Raw genomic sequence first — 19,137 nt, 5'->3', positions numbered from 1 at the left:
CAACCCCTTCCATTCATTTTAAAAAGGTGAACAAATTACCAGAAAGTGTGTTTTCATAACAGTAATGCTTCCATAAAATTTCATTAGTCTATCTCTTTTCGTTTTCAAGATAAAAAATAAGAACATAATTTTTCCGCCATCTTTGTACCGCGATATCTCCCTAATGGTTGACTTTTGACCCAACGTTTATGAAGCAAACTACCCTTTATTTTGAACAAGGAATCACCCCTGAAGTTTTTCGCATTTGTTTTGAAACACCCTGTATATAGATACTGTTTAATTTATGAGTTTTTAATTTATTTTTATTATTTTTTTTTCAGTTGATTTAGTTCTATCCCATAAGCACAGCAAACAAATTCAAAAATCATTAATCAATACAAACCGATAACCGGATAAAAATCGACGTCGTGGTGGCCTGAAATTATTATTTATTACAAATTGAGATAAGAATTTGGGAAAAAATAATAATATCTAAATGTTCATTTAAAAACATTTATTGAACAGATCAAGAATCAAAACAAAATTAAAAATACAAATTAAAATTTATTATTAAATTAATTAAATTAATTTAGTTTGTAATAATACAATTTTTTTAAATTTTTTTCCAACTTTTTGAGTGGTAAATAATTATTTAATTGTATCACAGAAGAACAACCAAAAAATATTTAAATTAGGCAAAAATATATATCGATGCTAAAAAACGGTGTCACAGTGGTCTTAGAACTTATAATCCAAAATAATTTCTATTTGGTAGACTCCTATACGTTATCAATTAAAATTTGAGATATAAAAATTTGGCAAAAATTAATAAAATCTTATTCAGAAAAACGTCAAAATTTTCCAAAAAACAATTTTTTACTGAATTTATCTATTCTCTAACCATTTTACTTATTTCCGGTAACCAAATGTAATTTCAAAGCATACAGTGACGTCGATTTTTTTTTCATAATTTTCACGTTTTTTAAAAAATTAACCAAAAACAAAATAAATACCTAATCTTAGGGATGGTACTCTCCACATCTACTGAAGTCACTTTTTTGACACCCATCGTGGTAAAATCACGTAAAAAACTTTGAAAACCAAAATATCAAAATCTTGACACAACCAATTCAAAAACTCAACTGGCGGGAACTGAAATTATATATGCGACAGTCCGCAACATAAATACTAAAAAACATTTTTACAATAAGACAAGTTGTTTGTAATAAAATTATTTTTTTGAATGAGGTATAGTCAAGAGAAGGGATTCAAATATAAACAAACCAATTTTTGATAATATAATCATAAAAATTCTAAAAAAACTGGTTTTTTAAATTAAATATACGACACGGATTGATAATTAGGTAAAATTATCTCGATCTATCGCTTAAAAAATATATATACAGGGTGTTTCATGCCCGAATGTTGATTAAATCGACGATAATTTCTTTGGGGCAGACCCTGACCCTAATCTGAAAACTTTTAATTTACTTTTTTTTCCAAATTAAATACTATTCATTTTTGAGAATTCTTTATGTCAATTGTTAATAAATTATACAGTGTGTACCCGGATTGTTTTTACAAGAGGAAACATTTTTTGTTGACATTTTGACAAAAATGCATACATCATAAAAAAAATTTGATTGTTTTAAAATGGTTAATCCCGTTTATACTGTTCCAAATTTCCATACCGTTTTTTAGAAAAAATTAAAAAAAAAACATAGAAACATAGTTGAAGTCCTAAAAATCAAAACGCGTTTCTATGGTAATATAATTTCGTTTTCAATCTTTGTTAGATTCAACGAATTTTAATTAACGTCATATTTTTTGCTCTTTTAAAATGTTCAATATGCATAACATTTATTTAGTTCAATGCTAAGGAAAGGGTGATAATAGCAGTGGCGGAAATTTTTTTTGGCGCATTCACCATTTTGTCAACATTTTTTAAATTATTATTTGAAAATTTTTTGGTGTATTCACCATTTTGTCAACAATATTTTTTTGTTATTATTTATACACTAATACCTATAATATTTTCCTTTTAGTTTTGGCTTAAACGCATTAAGTAAAAAGAGATACAACCAGTTTTCGATAAACACATTATTTTGCATTCCAGTGAAAATTTAATTAAATATAATAAACATTATATACAGTGTCCACCATAAAGTTGGATCAATATGGACGTTTTTTAAAATCTTTTTTGTGGCAATCATTTCTGCTTTGAAAACAACTTAAAATGCACGTCAAAGTTGACAGCTAACATCTGGAAACTGTCAAAAAATACAAAATATTTAAAAGAAATTTTTAAAAATTGGTTAAATTATTATTATTTTAAAAAAGGCGACAAACAAAATTATGTTTCAACTTGGACTTGGTACTTGGTGCATTTTAAATATTATTACACTAATTATTATTTTAATTATTATTACACCTGTTTACTAAGCAGTATTAACCAAAATAAATTTGACTGATTTATATTACAAACCTTACTAACTTCTGTAAATCAGCTCAGTTCTTCTGTTCTTTATTGATGCAAACTTATCAGTAATATCGTCATAAAACGGATTTTCACTCATAAGTTCATTTAAAAGTTCTTTGTGAAGAAAATTAACAAGTTAAATCAACAAAAACCATTAACAAACAACAATAAATAATCAACAACAACTTTACAGTCTTTACACGGTTAATTACTCGCCGAAGTAGCCGAATATTAGCATAAAGGAAGACGAAGCGAACTGCCCAAAAACTCATTCACATCGGTCGCTGATAAAAAAAATTCGGGGCGGGGGATTTACATGCTGCCGCTAGGCTGACGTCACGTTACCATGGAAACCGTGCAGCGCTTGTGTCTAGCCCCAGCATGCAACTATTAAGCCCGACCAATCACGGTAGAGTTTTTGAACAAAAAAAAAGGCTACCGCGACGCCTTTTTTTCGATCGTCTATAGTCTATAGATTCCTTCGGTATAATTTTGGCATTATTACGTATCCCATGATAGATTTAATAATTATTATTATAAAAGTTATTCTTTTTGTCATTTAAAAAACGTAAAAATCATAAAAAAACGTCAAAAAATTAAGAAATACCTACTCACATTTTAAATTGCGAAATTAGAAAAAAAATAATTACATTTAATGTTAGAGCAATCACAAATAAATGTATGGGTTCGCTTTTAAATAAAATATGAACAATTAATTTAATAAATTAATATTAATTAGCCAGCAAATTGAGGAAGAAAATTAAATATTCAGAATTTATTTTATTATAAGCTGACAGTATTAACAACAAAAATTAGCAATTAAACAAAAAAAGATGTTTATAATAATAATGAATTATTAATCTTTTATTTACGTATTTCTGAATAACGTATTTATTAACTATTGAGGTAACACATAATATATGGCTAATTAAATTAAAATTACCAATTTCACTGGCGTCCCAGGGGACATATCGAAAATAATTGAGAAAAAAACGTACCTACCTACACAACTGAATTTCTTGGTAATTTTGATATGTTTTCTAGATAACGCAATTAAAAATACTTTTAACTTTTTTTCTTGTATATCATATGTTCTAGATATGTTCTAGACAGGCATTTGAACGAGAAAGCAATAGTAATGGCCCTTTATGTCCCTTAAGTGCTGTTAAGAAGGTGGTTTTTGCTGATGTAAATAATAACCGTTTATATATTTTTAATTAATTTACTTTTGTATCCTAAAATATTTTGATTAAAAGAAAATATGTAAAAGTCGGCAACGCTGTGCCGGTCAAGCTTAATCACGTGACTAAAAGTTTATTTGATATGAACTATAGGTACGTTTCCCCCTTGAAATTTAGCAGTGCATTTTTGGAGCACCCTGTATATAAGCCTTAATAAATAGAGGGTGTGTAATATAACACCCTTGACAACGATTTTTCAGATCATTATAAGAAAAAAAGTACGTAAAAAATATATTTCTGGGAAAATTAATCAGTCATAGATTTCTAGTATAGGTAGGTATATCTCAATGTCAATAATGATTATTATAGTACCTTAAAAGTGAATATTTCTTCAAACAATTTTATTTACCAAAAGATCAGCTAAAATTACCTACCTATATAATATGAGATTATATTACATTTATTTGTTTAAATTGACTTTTTATCAGTAGCAGGAATATACTACAAACAATAAAAGCTTATTCTAATAATTTATAACAATGAATTAAATAATTTAAACCATCAAGAACCATATTACAAATACCATAATAAAAAAAGTAATAAAACTATTACTAAATTTCAATATTCATTTATACTAAATTATATCCCTTCTAGACAAAGCTATTTAAATAATTTAGACCCTCTGCTATTGATTTCCTATATTTTTCCAATTAAATTATATAAAAATAAATAAAATATTTAAAGGGACTTGACATTTAAAATTTAAAGGGAGCGTCTCTAGACAAACTCCAAATTCACATCGATATTTTGAATGGGATATTAAAACAGACAATCCCCAAATAAAGAAGATTAATACATCTAGTTTAAACTTACCTGTGCTTAGGAATAACGCTCTTAACTATGACTGGATCCGTGAATTTTTGGTTTGAAGCCGGCATTATTTTATTAAATTAAAATTATAAACAAACAGAAATACTAGAGAAATATGGTTCCTTACTTAAGCGTAAAATAAATCTACTTAATTATCACTCATTTTGCCAAGCCCACCGTTCTAGGATAGAGGTAATTTACTAAATTAGATCATCTTCAACCATAAACAGACAAATTTGTAAACTGCAAAACTAGCCTCAATGTGTCACGGGTGCAATATGCTGGTGCGCAAGTTTGGCATTTATTGAGCGAATAGCGCATGGCGTGTCACATTAAATACTCCAAGGTCAGGCAACCAGTAAAACAATATTTACCAGGATTTACCAAATTGTATAATTACTTGATTTGAATTAATCAAATCGCTATTATTTTACCTAAATGAAATAATTCGAAGTTGTTGTTCCAATAATTTCTAAAATATACCGTTTGTTCTTTATTTTTTTAGATAATTATTTGTTAAAATGTCAAAATAACCAAATGACATTTCTTATCTGACAGGTGACAGTAAAGGGGGAAAATTTTTGCACATTGTTTTCAAATTCTTTAATGTGTGATTTTCCGGTATTTCTTGTAAGTTTAGCTTAAAATAAAATGTCTGAACGTATGCCCAAAGTTGATTTGAACAAATTGAATCGCAGCGATCAAGAATTTATTAACCGCCTTCAAAGAGAGAACCTGGAAAGAGTTGCCAAACTGAAGAAAGTTCGCAGGAACAATATTATTACAGCAAGTTGTCTTGGGGCTATGATTATAGGTATTTATTCTTATACGATCTACGCCGTAAAGCAAGAAACGTTCTTGGACGATTTTAACGAACCCGAGAAAACCACTAATTAGCTACAATGTCGTATAATATTAATACGTTAAGATTACCACCTCTTCCTAGCATTAGAGATTTAGTAAAACTATATAAATTAAGAGCTCTAAAACAGCTGTCGCAGAACTTTCTTATGGACGAAAGATTGACTGATAAAATTGTGAGGGCTGCTGGAAGGCTTACCGATCATCATGTTTGTGAAGTTGGTCCAGGTAACAATGATAAACCTTTATATTTCTAGATATTACTTTGTATATTTACAGGTCCAGGAGGTATAACAAGATCCATCATTAAAAAAGCACCTAAAAGACTGATTGTTGTAGAAAAAGACCCCAGATTTCTTCCAACTCTGAATTTATTACAGGAATCTTGTCCGAAAGAGTTACAAATGCAAATCGACATTGCCGATATAACCAGATATAACCTAGAAACGGCTTTTGGGGGTGCTCCAAAAATGGAGTGGACCCACTCCCTGCCACCAATTCATTTAATTGGAAATTTGCCTTTTAATGTCTCCACAAATTTAATTATTCGATGGTTAGAGATGGTGTCCCAAAAAAGTGGGGCTTGGGCTTACGGGAGGTCTTCTATGACACTTACGTTCCAAAAAGAAGTGGCGGAAAGAATGATTGCACCTCCTAGTAGCAAACAAAGATGTAGATTATCAGTGATGTGTCAGTTTTGGTGTGATGTCAACTATAAATTTACCATACCGGGCACTGCTTTTGTTCCGAAACCTGATGTAGATGTTGGTGTTGTTACTTTAATACCTCTGAAGAAACCATTGATTGATTTGCCGTTTAAATTAGTTGAGAAGGTTGTACGAACAATTTTTAACACAAGACAAAAATACTGTGTTAAAGGGGCTCAAAATTTATTTCCCGAAGATAAAAGAGAGGATCTAGCAGCGAAATTGTTTATTTTGGCAGATGTGAACCCTAAAACTCGGTCGTTTGAACTGAGTAATGAGGATTTTGTCCGAATATGTTACGCCTATAATGTTCTGTGCGAAGAATGTTCTGAGATAGCTGATTTCAATTTTAGAGCGACCAAATTTGAAAATATTGAGCAGGTTTTGTGAATTTATTATTAAATGTTATTGTTTTGACATTGTAAAGTTAAATATAGTAATTTAGTTTGTTTATCTTGTTTTATTTATATCATAGACATGTTTTTAATTTGATTCTTAACACGTGATTCATATTTTGTTTTTAATTTTGTATTTTGATGGTGTAAAAATAAAACTAAATTTTTCCTAGATATAGTAAGTCTAAAAATATTGCTGAAATAAAATTGTTAACATTTATACTCCTATTTTTTGAAATATGTATTTACGCGCCATCTAGTTTCTACTTACGGTGTTAAAAAATACTTCTATGTTGGGAATATAGATGGTGCTTTACTCGGCAATAGAAACCTACACAACTTACAATATTATTTTTGTCTAGTCGTCAACAGATGCCGATACACGGCCTAATGCATTACAGATGCATACTTTATAAAGCTTTATAACGGCTAGAGATTATATTATAATTTTTTAAATAAAATATACCGTATGATCGAAAATAACGGCGTCAGCGATAGCTATGAAATCATATGGGGAATGTCATCGATGTTAATTTCCAAGTTCCAAGCCAACCGGACGCCGGTTTTTTCGATCATACCGTATTTTATATACATGGTGCGTTAGAATATTACACATAATATGAAAAATTGTTTTTCTCAGATCAGTTATATTCTTGATAAAAGATTTATTATTCGATATAATGCATTAATAAATTTGTATTCGAATATACAGGGTGGTCCGAACTGTATTCCGGAAACTACTGCGGCATAGTCTGCATATAAAAATAACTAAAAAAGTTCGTATAAATGTATGTCCTAAAATGCTTAGTTTCCCGAGATACAGGGTGTAGAAGTTTCATTTTTATTTTGATTTTTTCCAATTAATATCTGAAGTAACGTCAATATTTGGATGAAAATTGGTGGCCGTACTTGTATGGAACTACTGAATTAAAAAAAATAGCGTGATTTTCTACGTAAAAATGTTCCTTGGTAAAAATCACTACGAGCAACCGTTCTCAAGATATTTTGAATGGAAAGAGTCAATACATGTCATTATTGACAAAAAATAATCACATTGAGTAGATGGTTATTTGACTGAAATGATACATTTAGGAACTTTTTTTTTAAATTAATTATAAATTTAATTTCTTCGATCTTTGATAAAACAGATTTTATTTGATTTTATGATTTCAGTCTAATAAGTATTTAGTGCGCATAAGGGGAAATACACCAAGAACGGTTCTCTGCTATGTTGGAACAAACCTAAGATCATTCAAATTTCAGATTTATTTAAAAAAACTCAAATTTTTCATCATAAGAAGAAGCAGTCACCTCTCTGTTTGCATATTGGAGTATTACATTAATGTTTTATGCATTTCTCTGTTTGTATTTCAAAGGGAATATAAGGGTGGCAAACCATTTCCCTAACAACACGTCAGATGTTAAGTAACGCTTAAATATTCTCCTCATTTACATACTTATCTCTTACTTTTATAGGTGTGTGTATAGTGACATTTTGGTGACATTGCAGTAAGTAAAGCTGGTAATGTATACCTAGTCTAAAGGAACTTATACACTTTGTGTGACGTTGTAGCTAAATAAAGCTTGATTTTCATGCGTCCGTTATCCGTTGATACGATGCCGATGGTCCGACAGCGCTCTGATTGGTCATAGCGTTTTCGCGCCACTTTTCACCGGTAAATTTTTTACTCCAGCCCGTCAACGAAGAAAGATCGTACGATAACGGGCGTTATGACACTTTTCTGACAAATTTAATCTAACCTTAATAAAAATATAATAGTACAAAAGCTAGCAACGTTGGAAAAACGGGAATTTTAAGAATAAAGCTAGTTCTTTAATATATCTTTTGTTATGCTCTCCTGACCCAAGTGCGGGCCGTCTGGCTGCCGGTAGACTACTGCGATTCAATACTGCGCATCAAATCTGTGCAGAGTATCTCGTTTTCGTGTGTTTTATGGGATTTCTCGTTTATTGAGATACAGTGATTCGATTTTCATATTATCTTGTTACTTTTTGATGAAACTAAATATGTTCCACACAGGCTTATTCTAGCCTCCCTAGTTCCTGAAATACAGGGCGAATTTATGATGCGCAGTAGTGAACAGATGTTAAATACAGATATGATGCTGGTTGTGTGAGCGCAACGTCTACCGGCATGGCAGTCCGCACTCTGTTCAGGAGAGCATAACAAAAACTATATTAAAGAACCATCCTTTTTTTACATATACTACAGGGTGTACCAAATGTTCACCAAAATAACAACATTTTGTTTTCCCTCGTATAATTGATAGATGACAACTTTCGTTTTTCATTTAGAAAGAGACACTAAAAAGTCAAATAATTTAGCTACAAATTTTTCTACAAGTTTATATCGAAATGAAATTTTGGCAGCATATATAGGTTAACTGAAATCATTTTATAAAAATGTATAGAAGTATACAGGGTGTTCCCAAAAAAAGTTACACATCAAAGTTGTATTTTTTCTAGTGGATCAACACTCTATATATTAATTGATTTTCGGATTCTAGGAAAACAATAATGGTGAGTTTTACTAAAGAAGCATATACCTAAAATCTAAGGATTTTGACATATTTCACATTTTGTGAAAATGAAGAGTAAATTTTAAATATCGATAATAGCTACCTAAATTTTAGTTCACCTTGTATAGCCTGATATCTATTTACTGTAACCATTGTATGTTAAACCAAATTGAAATTTGACCCGAAAAGTTATACAGGGTGGGACAAAATTAATATGGAACATCAGGCACTTTAAAAAGCAAGTTGCTCCTTTATTTTAAATGGAACACCCAGTATATTTTTCTAGTGTTCAGTGGGGAATTTATATATTTTCAAAATATCATTAAGGTTGCCTATCCCTCAGACAAAGATTTTCGTAGATATTTTAATTTTTATGATTTTATATCAATAGATCTTTATTACTTGAAAATCTAGGGTGGCTGTGTGATATACCTTTTGTTAATTTAACAAAAGTTAAAGATTGAAGAGTAAAATACTTAACGGTAATAAAAAGATACACGTTTAAAACATATTTTAATTATTACAAAATTAAAACTAGATATAAACATCTAATTATGTGACAAAAATTAGCTAGATGAAATCAAATGCTCAAAATGCTTCCATTCCTGTTGACTGCATAAAATGATTGTCTTTTCAAAAGGATCTTTTCATTTGAAAAAATTTGTCTCACCCTGTATAATTTTTTGGATCGAGTTTTAATTTGATTTAAAGTATTTATTTTAATTTACCTACCTATTAGGCTATACCGGGTAAATTCCAATTTAGATAGCTTTTATTGTAATTTAAAAATTGTTCTTTATTTCTAGAAAATATAATGTGAAAAACCGTATATTTTAGTCATATACTTCTCTTATAAAACTCACTTTTATTTTTCTCCCAGAATCCGAAACTCAATTAATATATAGGGTTCCATAACAAAAAACACAACTGTGATATGTAACTTTTTTTGGGGACACCCTGTAGAACTCTCTATATTTTTAAAAAGTCTCACAAAATTTCATTTCAATACAAACTGTCGTTCTCCTTGGAGCATACGCCGCGTATGAGAGGCGCCGCGCCACTCTGTACCGGGTAGCCAACTAAGAATGGACGCCGGCTGTATCTCAGAAACTACTTATCGTATAACCACGGCACATAAAACAATCGGCACGCCAACTCTACTCAGATTCCATTGTTTAAAATTTCTATAAAATTTGACCTTGTCGGCGCCATTATGGTTTCCTAGTCAGGGCCGGATTAAAACGTATTAAAAAATTTCTCAGAAAATACGACAGGGTCGTATTAAAAAAATACTGTAATTGACTGAAACTGAATTTTATTTACAATACTTTTGTCCAAACAAATGAATCGTTAACCGCGCATACTTCTCGAAAATTAAAAATGAAAAGATCAATTAAATATTTCACTGTAGAGAATAGACAATTAAAATTAAAAAACATGCAACTAACAAAAACATGCCAGGAGTTACAAACAAGAATTAAAAAAATACCAATAAAATATTTATTGAACAATATAAAGAGGCTACGTACAAATTATGCCCATCAAGGGGCGTAGCAAATTTTATTAATATTCAAATTTCACAAATTAATAAATCCACAATTTTTTTGAGAAACTTCTATTTTTTTCATGGCAGGAAACAAAGTAGGTACCGCATTGTATTTTATACGGTTACAAAGTGAATTGGTAAACATTTTAAATTCAAAGTGAACAGAACACAACCTGTACCTTTTCTGGGCCTTATTTATATCTTCAACCAAGTCTTCTCTATTAGATGCAATTGCCCATGTTCTTGCCCTAAAAATGTATTGTTAACTTGTTACTAATCTATTGTTATTTTCGATATACTCATTTTATTTATTTTTATAATTTTATTTAAATTAATAATATAATTATTTTTAAATTTAATGTTGAATGTCTAGATACAACATTAAATTTTATGTTCAGAAAAACAAAAATAAATTATATAACACAAGAAACGAAAATAAACTAGAAAAACCAAATATATAACACAATAAACAAAAATAAAACAACAACTATAAAATATAACTCAAGAAATAAACAAAATAAATTAATCCGTACGCTACTGACTCGAATCAGCCGAAAGTGTGCGCAGTCGATGAAAGAAACTACGACACTGGTTACTTTCTGTTGATGGAAACCCTAACGGCGGCGTGCGCGACGGTATGCGCGTAGCGTTCCCGCCAAAGAGAGTTAGCCTGCCGTGTGATTTATATGCCGTGGTATAACTTTGGGAAAACTATTCTAATAAGTAAGTCGACCAAGAGAAATCGCTGGAAATTAATTTCAAGTTCGAAAAATGCCCGCTAGGGGGCGTTTCTCTAAGAGCCAATCAGAAAACAGTTTTTTTTTCAAAAATATGCAAGTGAACAGGTATTTTAAATACTACTGTTGTAATCATCGAGAAATTTGTAATTTTTTTGATATAAAGTATTTTGCTCTATCTCATAAAATAAAGTGGTGGGGGAAGGTTAAACTTGCTTTTATTAAAATAAGGATAACTCTGATTTAGGTTACGCGATTTAAACAAACTAGGGCTCGTTTAAAAGAGCTTTTCTTCCTTAATGATCTCCAGTATAAATTTTGTTTCCACAATTTTTTCGTGGTAGCTAGAGGGCGCTGTTTGACATCATAACAGATATTGCGCTTTTGCGTAAAAAAATTAAATAGGAGGCTATATTTCTCTTTGCACAATTAAATAGAGCACAAAATTTCCAAAATATCAGCGTAAACCGCAATTACCGCCTAACCGGAGATATTAAGAGAACAAATCATGTTAGGCTGCCGCTTAGGATTATATGGTCTAAAAATTATAGTAGTAGACTAGGAAACAAAAAGAGGTAAATTGGTTACGTCAAAATATCAAAACGTTTAAGTTTAGTTTTCATGCATCCGAATTTCGGGCGTTTTCTTAAAAAAAATGACGTCATAATTAAGCATGTGTATTTTAATATACAAACAATCTTCCCAGATAAACAATGGTTTAAACATTTCCAGTATATAGATAGAAGACATATTACAACGTTAATTAGAATGCGTACAGGCCATTGCTTAACAAAAAACCATTTATATAAAATTAAAGTGAAGGAAGATCCATTCTGTGAGTGTGGCTCTGTTGAAGACCTAAATCATATCTTTTTAGAATGTCCTATAAATTTTTTGTTTAATTTGGATTTATATCAAAAATTTATTGAAATGAATTTTCCTACTCCACTATCAATATTTACAGTTTTGTCTAAGCCAAGTGAAAAATTAATAGAAACTATTATGATATTTTTAAACATTAATAGAATTAAATTATAATGCTCAACTTTCTATTTTTTATTTTCTTTTTGTTTCAGTTTCCGAATGCAGTCTGTTTGTGTGACCTCTATCCTATGTGCCTTTGTGTGTGATATAATCTTCCTTTCAGCACGTCATTTATATATTTAATAAATAATAATAATAACATTTTACAGTCACAGGTCACAGGTTACCTTCATAGAAGTTAGTTATATTAAAATTTACCCATTATACATTTTACTCAGATAAGAATCAGTGGCCTTGATATGGTTTAGAGCCAGTCAACATCTTGGTCACTCCCAAATTGAGCTGGCGGTTGCCTTGTAGCAGAGCCATCATAAAAAAAGAAGAAGAAGAAAATGTCCGAAAGTCAGACAATCAATAATTTTATTAAAATTTCTAAGAATTTTGTGCCGCCATATTGCGTTTAACAGAGAACTAGGGATTTATTTCATGTAACGTCATTTAGTTATTAATCCAAGTTCGTCCTTGATTTCACTTTTTTCGTGTTTTACCTGTTCTTTGTGTTATTTATTATTGTATTATAAAGATTATGTCGTTTGGGTCACTTTTCATATAGCACCGAACGAAGGTGCGAATCTTAACAATATGCACTACTGGTTCAAATCTACCCTCGATGCAAGTAGTTTAGCACCAAGACCGTTGGTCGGTAAATGTTTACGCAGGATTTCTAGGATGGCGAATGATTGGACTTTTTTAATTATCCGAATGAAATGAACTATCCATAATTTCTAAGAGATGAATTGCCAATTTTGTTAGAGGATCTATCATGATGAAATTGCATTTGTTGCAATTTCATCAGCATGAATGTAATTGGTGTAGTTGAGGCAGCGGTGCTGCTTATTTTGCTATGAATGTGTGGGGCTTCTTGGATACCACTTACTTTAGTAGATAGAGACGCTGGAGCGGCATATTTCCATAGCTGGGTCGTCGGATTCAATATGCTTGGGTTTTAATTTATGGGGTCGAATCAAGAACGAACATGGATAAATAATAATTAAATGGCATTAAAAGGAAATTAAAATATATGGTTTGGTATTTTGACGTAACCAATTTACCTCTTTTTGTATCCTAGCCTACTACGATAATTTTTAGACTATATAATCCTAAGTTGCAGCATAACATGATTTGTTCTCTTAATATCTCCGGTTAGAGAGCAGATTTAGAATTAGAATTAGAATGAGTGGGAGGGGGGTTAATCACTTCGACCTTACAGATCCATTGTGTCCCCCTTTCTTGAATCATAACTCATCATACAGTCCCAGGGCTTTGACAAAAGCCAGTATCTGGGACGGTTTTATAGAGGGTAGTTCTCCATCTCCAATATCAGTCGTACCAAAATTCATGGCACGAATGGTTGTCGTCTCGGCGCACTCAGTGATGAGGTGTACTGGTGTTTCCCCATCTTCCCCACAGAATCTGCATTCGCCGTTTCCTCTTAGTTTCAATCTACTGAGGTGTCCATTGAGGAGACAGTGTCCTGTTAAAAACCCCGTGACAATCCGAAGATTGTTCTTACTCAGACCCAGGAAGGTCTGTGATTTTTCTTGATCATAAGCCCTCAGAAACTTCTTCGAGTGTCTTAGACCATTACAAGATTTCCATTCCAGGTTGCGGATGGAATCTTCCAAGTTCTTGAGTTCCGCCTTGAGTTGGTTCCCACTTGGAAAGCAGAACGGTTCTGGTCCAGTTAGTGGAGTGTTCGCTCCTTTCCTAGCTAGATTATTTGCTTTTTCATTGCCTTCTATCCCTTGGTGAGCAGGCACCCAGTGTAGGAGGACTTTGTTTTCTTTCCTAATTTATTCAGCTTCTCTATGCATTCTTTGACCAATTTCAAATCGATTGATACTGAGTTGATCGCCTTTAACGCTGCTTGACTATCAGATAAGATGGCTATTTCTTGTTTCCGATAGTTCCTATCTAAGATAAGTTGTACGCATCTCTCGATAGCGTAGATTTCTGCCTGTAGGATACTAGGGTAAGTGCCCATTGGTTCGGAGTAATTAGCTCTCGGCGCAAACACTCCGATCCCTGTTCCCGTATTGGTTTTGGAAGCATCAGTATACCAAGTTATGGTATGGTCTTTTAACTGCTGGGCAAGCGTTTCGCTCTTCCAATCCTTCTTATTGCTCAATACTACATTGACATGTTTGTCAAAGTTGTACGTTCTTGGCATATCGTCCATTGGGAGTTGCAGAAGTTAGAGAGTAGATAGAAAGTTGCGGTTTGCGCTGATATTTTGGAAATTTTGTGCTCTATTAACTGTGCAAAGAGAAACATAGCCTCCTATTTAATTTTTTTACGCTAAAGCGCAATATCTGTTATGATGTAAAAGAGAGCCCTCTAGCTACCACGAAAAAATTTTTTTTTTCGTGGTAGCGAAACGTTTAAAAAAAACTCGTTTAAAAAAAACGCTCTTTTAAACGAGCCCTAGTTTGTTTAAATCGGCTAACCTAAACCAGAGTTATCATTATTTTAATAAAAGCAAATTTAACCTTCCCCCACCACTTTATTTTATGAGATAGAGCAAAATACTCTATATCAAAAAAATTACAAATTTCTCGATGATTACAATAGTAATCTTTAAAATACCTGTTCACCTGCATATTTTTGAGAAAAACCCAGTTTTCTGACTGGCTATTAGAGAAACGCCCCCTAGCGGGCATTTTTCGAACTGGAAAATAATTTCCAGCCATTTTTCGTGGTCGATTTACTTATTAGAATTTTTTTCTAATAGAAGTTATACGATAAATAGTTTCTGAGATACAGCCAGCTTCCATTCTTAGTTGGCCACCCGGTACATCAAAATTTTAATGTGACCGTTTTTCGTGCCGTTGAGTTTGCGTATTTTTCCCATACGAATTTCGATAGTAGGGACAGCTTAAAAAAATCAAAAAAAAATCGATAATTTATAACAGAGTTAACATATCGGCTGTAAGTCCGGATCGATCGATAATGCAAACGGGCGTAAATAAAGCGGAACGGCCCGTGTATAAACGGCAAGTTCCAGGCTGGATTTACGGCCGGCGATAAAATTCGGCTCTGTCCTGACGACCGGCCGCCCGGTAAGTAAATCATGAATCGGGGACGTTTCAATTTTAAAATTGCCGCCACCTATCTGGGGAATCGAATAACTTTCGGACCGAATTGAAAAAGTCGTTTTTTTGTCCACTTTTAGACCATAAATACTCACTAGATACACGGTCCAATATCATATATGATCTATGGTGGAAAGATATCTGAAAGCATAAGCCGCAATGCAACCCACCAAGTAATTGTCTTAACAAGAACTAAGCTGGAAATATAAAAAATAAGAAGAGAGAAAGAAGTATCTGCAAAGTATTTTTTCGAGTCTCAAAAGTGACTCACCCCTATAACTTTTTTATTTTTTCAGATAAAAAAACGAAATGTGGTATGTTAGTATATGACATAAATTAGGATTGATTGACGTATTCATTGTTTTGGTCACTTCCTGTTTCACAGGAAATGACTACAACTTTTGATTTTTAAATGGCACCTTAGGTATTTTTTTACTTTATTCGATAGAAAATGACACTCTGAGTAGAATGACATACCATATGTCAACTTTTTCGCATATATGGTTTATTTGAAATTATAACTTGCGGTTAATAACGAAAATTTGACTCGAAATACCAAGTGTGTGGTATCAAATTATTTGTAAAAAAATGCTTTTTCGAAATATGTATGCTAATCAGCCACCCTCGTTCCATTTGAAAGAATTGAGATATGATTAAAAATATGATTTGAGCATTTTCTAACTGGTTACCCATATAACACACAATATCCGCAGGATATTCATAGAATGTCGGAATGTCCCATTATAAGATCATCTTAGAAAGACATCTATAGGATATCCTCCAGACATTACGAAATCCTGTAGATGTCTCAGAATAGAATATCCTATGGATATATCTGTCGTATATCTAAGAGATATCCAAACATGCTCATGATAATAAAATATCCTAACAATATCGTCTAGATATTTAGGAAAAATAAATAATGTACTACTTTTTATATTACATAAAATGCAATAAACCATACAGATAGATGATATATATTACGTCAAGGCAACAAAATATCCTGTTGGTATCTTCTGGATAATCTGGATATTTATGAGCTTGGCCACTCCCAGTAATACAGAGAATTTAAAACGCCCGCGCAAAAAATTTCCCACAATCCATCTCGACAGTTGTTTGTTTTTGCATCGTGTATTATTCAGTTCTTTGATTTAGTGAAATCAAAGCTTTTAGTGAAATGGGCTTAAAAATGACTGAAACTAACAAAACTGGTTGAGTTTGACTTAGTTTTTTCTTATACTCATAGTTCTAGCCTTCTTCTTCTTCTTCTTTTTTTATGATGGCTCTGCTACAAGGCAACCGCCAGCTCAATTTGGGAGTGACCAAGATGTTGACTGGCTCTAAACCATATCAAGGCCACTGATTCTTATCTGAGTAAAATGTATAATGGGTAAATTTTAATATAACCAACTTTTATGAAGGTAACCTGTGACCTGTGACTGTAAAATGTTATTATTATTATTTATTAAATATATAAATGACGTGCTGAAAGGAAGATTATATCACACACAAAGGCACATAGGATAGAGGTCACACAAACAGACTGCATTCGGAAACTGAAACAAAAAGAAAATAAAAAATAGAAAGTTGAGCATTATAATTTAATTCTATTAATGTTTAAAAATATCATAATAGTTTCTATTAATTTTTCACTTGGCTTAGACAAAACTGTAAATATTGATAGTGGAGTAGGAAAATTCATTTCAATAAATTTTTGATATAAATCCAAATTAAACAAAAAATTTATAGGACATTCTAAAAAGATATGATTTAGGTCTTCAACAGAGCCACACTCACAGAATGGATCTTCCTTCACTTTAATTTTATATAAATGGTTTTTTGTTAAGCAATGGCCTGTACGCATTCTAATTAACGTTGTAATATGTCTTCTATCGTTCTAGCAGAAATTCTATCCTAACCTCAACTAATGTCGAAAAACGACCAACGACTCAGGGTCTCACAATGAAAAATTTGTGACAAAATTATAGGTGAAAATTTGTTGAAAAGCGCTTGTTCTTTATCCCTAAACCCATTTTTGTGTTTGATGTATTCAAACAGAAATCCTATTTTTGTGTTTAAATTGTGAGTTTCTGGAATGTGTGGTGTTAGAAATTATACCTGTATCATATGTGCTAATTTTGATGTAAACTGTTGCTGCTAGACTCTATAAAGGGTATTATAATCTGGTATAATACCATACGATCGAAAAAAACGGCGTCAGAGGTGGCTTGGAAATGAAGATTGCTGTTATTTTGTATGTAAAATTATATGGGGAATGTCATCGATCGTAATTTTCAAGCCAATTGAACGCCGTTTTTTTTCGATGGTACAGTATAAATTGAAAGCTCATACAAATAAACTTCTAAATTTTGACGCAAAATTCGTTGACATAATATGTAGGTATATTTTAGAGCTGTTAATAAAAATATCCAATGAATAACGTCAACATGTGGCTAAATAAAACTAAATCGCGAACGTTTTTACTATAAACTAAAGATGAAGTAAGTACTGTCAAATAACAGTCCTCATATAATGTCCTAAAAATATTCTATAATGTTATTCAAATAATCGTAAAAGGCTTGCCTAGGGATGTCTTGAAGATGACTTTTTTTGTCCCATCTGGATATCCCATAAATATCCTCCTCTGGTTATTGGATATCTCTAAGATATTTACTATATCCTTGGTGGATATCCTCAAGATAGCTATAGGATTGTGTTGTGTTATATGGGTAGGATAAGGCACTAAAAACATTAGATTATCCAATCTATTTTTCCAAGGCTCCTTGATTAAGAATTAGTGTTTTTAACATAGCCATAGCACTCTAGATTGAATTTTAAAATACGATTTTTTATTAAGCGAGAATGTCAAAAGTTGACAGGTGGTATGTCATTCTATTCAAAATGTAATTTTCTATCGAATAAAGTAAAAAAATACCGAAGGTGCCATTTAAAAATCAAAAGTTGTAGTTATTTCCGGTGAGACAGGAAGTGACTAAAAACAATTGAATACGTCAATCAATCCTAATTTATGTCATATACTAACGTACCAAATCTCGTTTTTTATCTAAAAAAATATAAAAGTTATAGGGGTGAGCCACTTTTGAGACGCACCCGGTTTGATTGGCTATCTTTTTCCATTTGTTTCTGTCCTTCGCCTTTATTCTACACCCATCCACTCTTATATCTTTCTCAAGTCCTTTTCAACATCCTTTCTCCATCTAGTTCTCGGTCTACCTCTCCTTCCCTTTCTACCTATTTTACGTTTATTTATCATACCAGAAACTCTTGCTTCAGCCATTTTTTCAATGTGTAACAGCCATCTCAGTCTTTGTGCCGTTATACTACCGTTACACTCGGTGCCCGATATCTTCTTCTTATCCCATACAGCACATCAAATCACATTTACGATGTGTTTGGTTTGGTTTTACATTATTAGATGTAGACACAGGGTGACACAATTCCCCCGATGTAAATATGCGACGTTTACACATTGTAGTTCAACACGTATGCACAAAGGTTAAACGTCCTCCTCACAATGTAGCCACAGTATAGCATTTACGTATACACAAAGTAAGGGATACACAGTGTGCCGTAGGATACACAGTGCTTGTGTATTACGTTTAAACTCTGTTTACACATTGCAGTTGTGACTACTGCGTGTATATGTATGTATTTTACTGCGTATATTCATCTTGTGCTAGATAAA

At 31.9% G+C, this 19,137-nt stretch overlaps 2 protein-coding genes and 2 long non-coding RNA genes across 5 annotated transcripts in view; 2 read left to right on the top strand and 2 right to left on the bottom strand.

The window, feature by feature from the left end:
- Positions 1 to 4,799, bottom strand: part of LOC115884732 (alkyldihydroxyacetonephosphate synthase) — a 36,436-nt gene extending 31,637 nt beyond the window's left edge. Inside the window, exons 1-2 of one of the 2 annotated variants that reach the window (XM_030903385.1) lie at positions 4,513 to 4,793; positions 993 to 1,167 (exon numbers count right to left, since the gene is read on the bottom strand). In XM_030903385.1, coding sequence (XP_030759245.1) covers positions 993 to 1,048 — 56 coding nt within the window. In that variant the 5' untranslated portion in view covers positions 1,049 to 1,167; positions 4,513 to 4,793. Of the gene's footprint in view, positions 1 to 992; positions 1,168 to 4,512 lie in introns of both variants that reach the window. The other variant, XM_030903384.1, reaches the window with a different exon arrangement.
- Positions 4,800 to 5,057: 258 nt separating this feature from the next.
- Positions 5,058 to 6,527, top strand: LOC115884734 (dimethyladenosine transferase 1, mitochondrial). Its single transcript, XM_030903388.1, has 2 exons — positions 5,058 to 5,598; positions 5,650 to 6,527. Exons 1-2 carry the CDS (start codon positions 5,412 to 5,414, stop codon positions 6,465 to 6,467), a joined length of 1,005 nt encoding a protein of 334 aa, XP_030759248.1. The 5' UTR covers positions 5,058 to 5,411; the 3' UTR covers positions 6,468 to 6,527.
- A 5,444-nt stretch (positions 6,528 to 11,971) lies between these two features.
- Positions 11,972 to 12,670, top strand: LOC115884737. Its single transcript, XR_004050608.1, has 2 exons — positions 11,972 to 12,130; positions 12,372 to 12,670. It is a non-coding gene; the product is annotated as an uncharacterized LOC115884737 (long non-coding RNA).
- A 4,030-nt stretch (positions 12,671 to 16,700) lies between these two features.
- LOC115884736 lies at positions 16,701 to 17,318 on the bottom strand. Its single transcript, XR_004050607.1, has 2 exons — positions 16,858 to 17,318; positions 16,701 to 16,801 (listed from the first exon to the last, which is right to left on the bottom strand). It is a non-coding gene; the product is annotated as an uncharacterized LOC115884736 (long non-coding RNA).
- Positions 17,319 to 19,137: the final 1,819 nt, after the last annotated feature.

This window comes from Sitophilus oryzae, unplaced genomic scaffold, assembly GCF_002938485.1.
Source record: "Sitophilus oryzae breed Bouriz unplaced genomic scaffold, Soryzae_2.0 scaffold_347_pilon_pilon, whole genome shotgun sequence".
Classification (NCBI taxonomy): Eukaryota; Metazoa; Arthropoda; class Insecta; order Coleoptera; family Curculionidae; genus Sitophilus; species Sitophilus oryzae.
The sequence above is the reverse complement of the archived record's forward strand: the minus strand, read 5'-3'. Positions and strand labels throughout refer to the sequence as shown.

Excerpts from the sequence above, each read along its gene's own strand:
- LOC115884734 (XM_030903388.1), top strand. The coding sequence starts at position 5,412 with ATGTCGTATAATATTAATACGTTAAGATTACCACCTCTTCCTAGCATT. Across the intron at positions 5,599-5,649 it reads TGTTTGTGAAGTTGGTCCAG|GTCCAGGAGGTATAACAAGA; the intron begins GTAACAATGATA and ends GTATATTTACAG.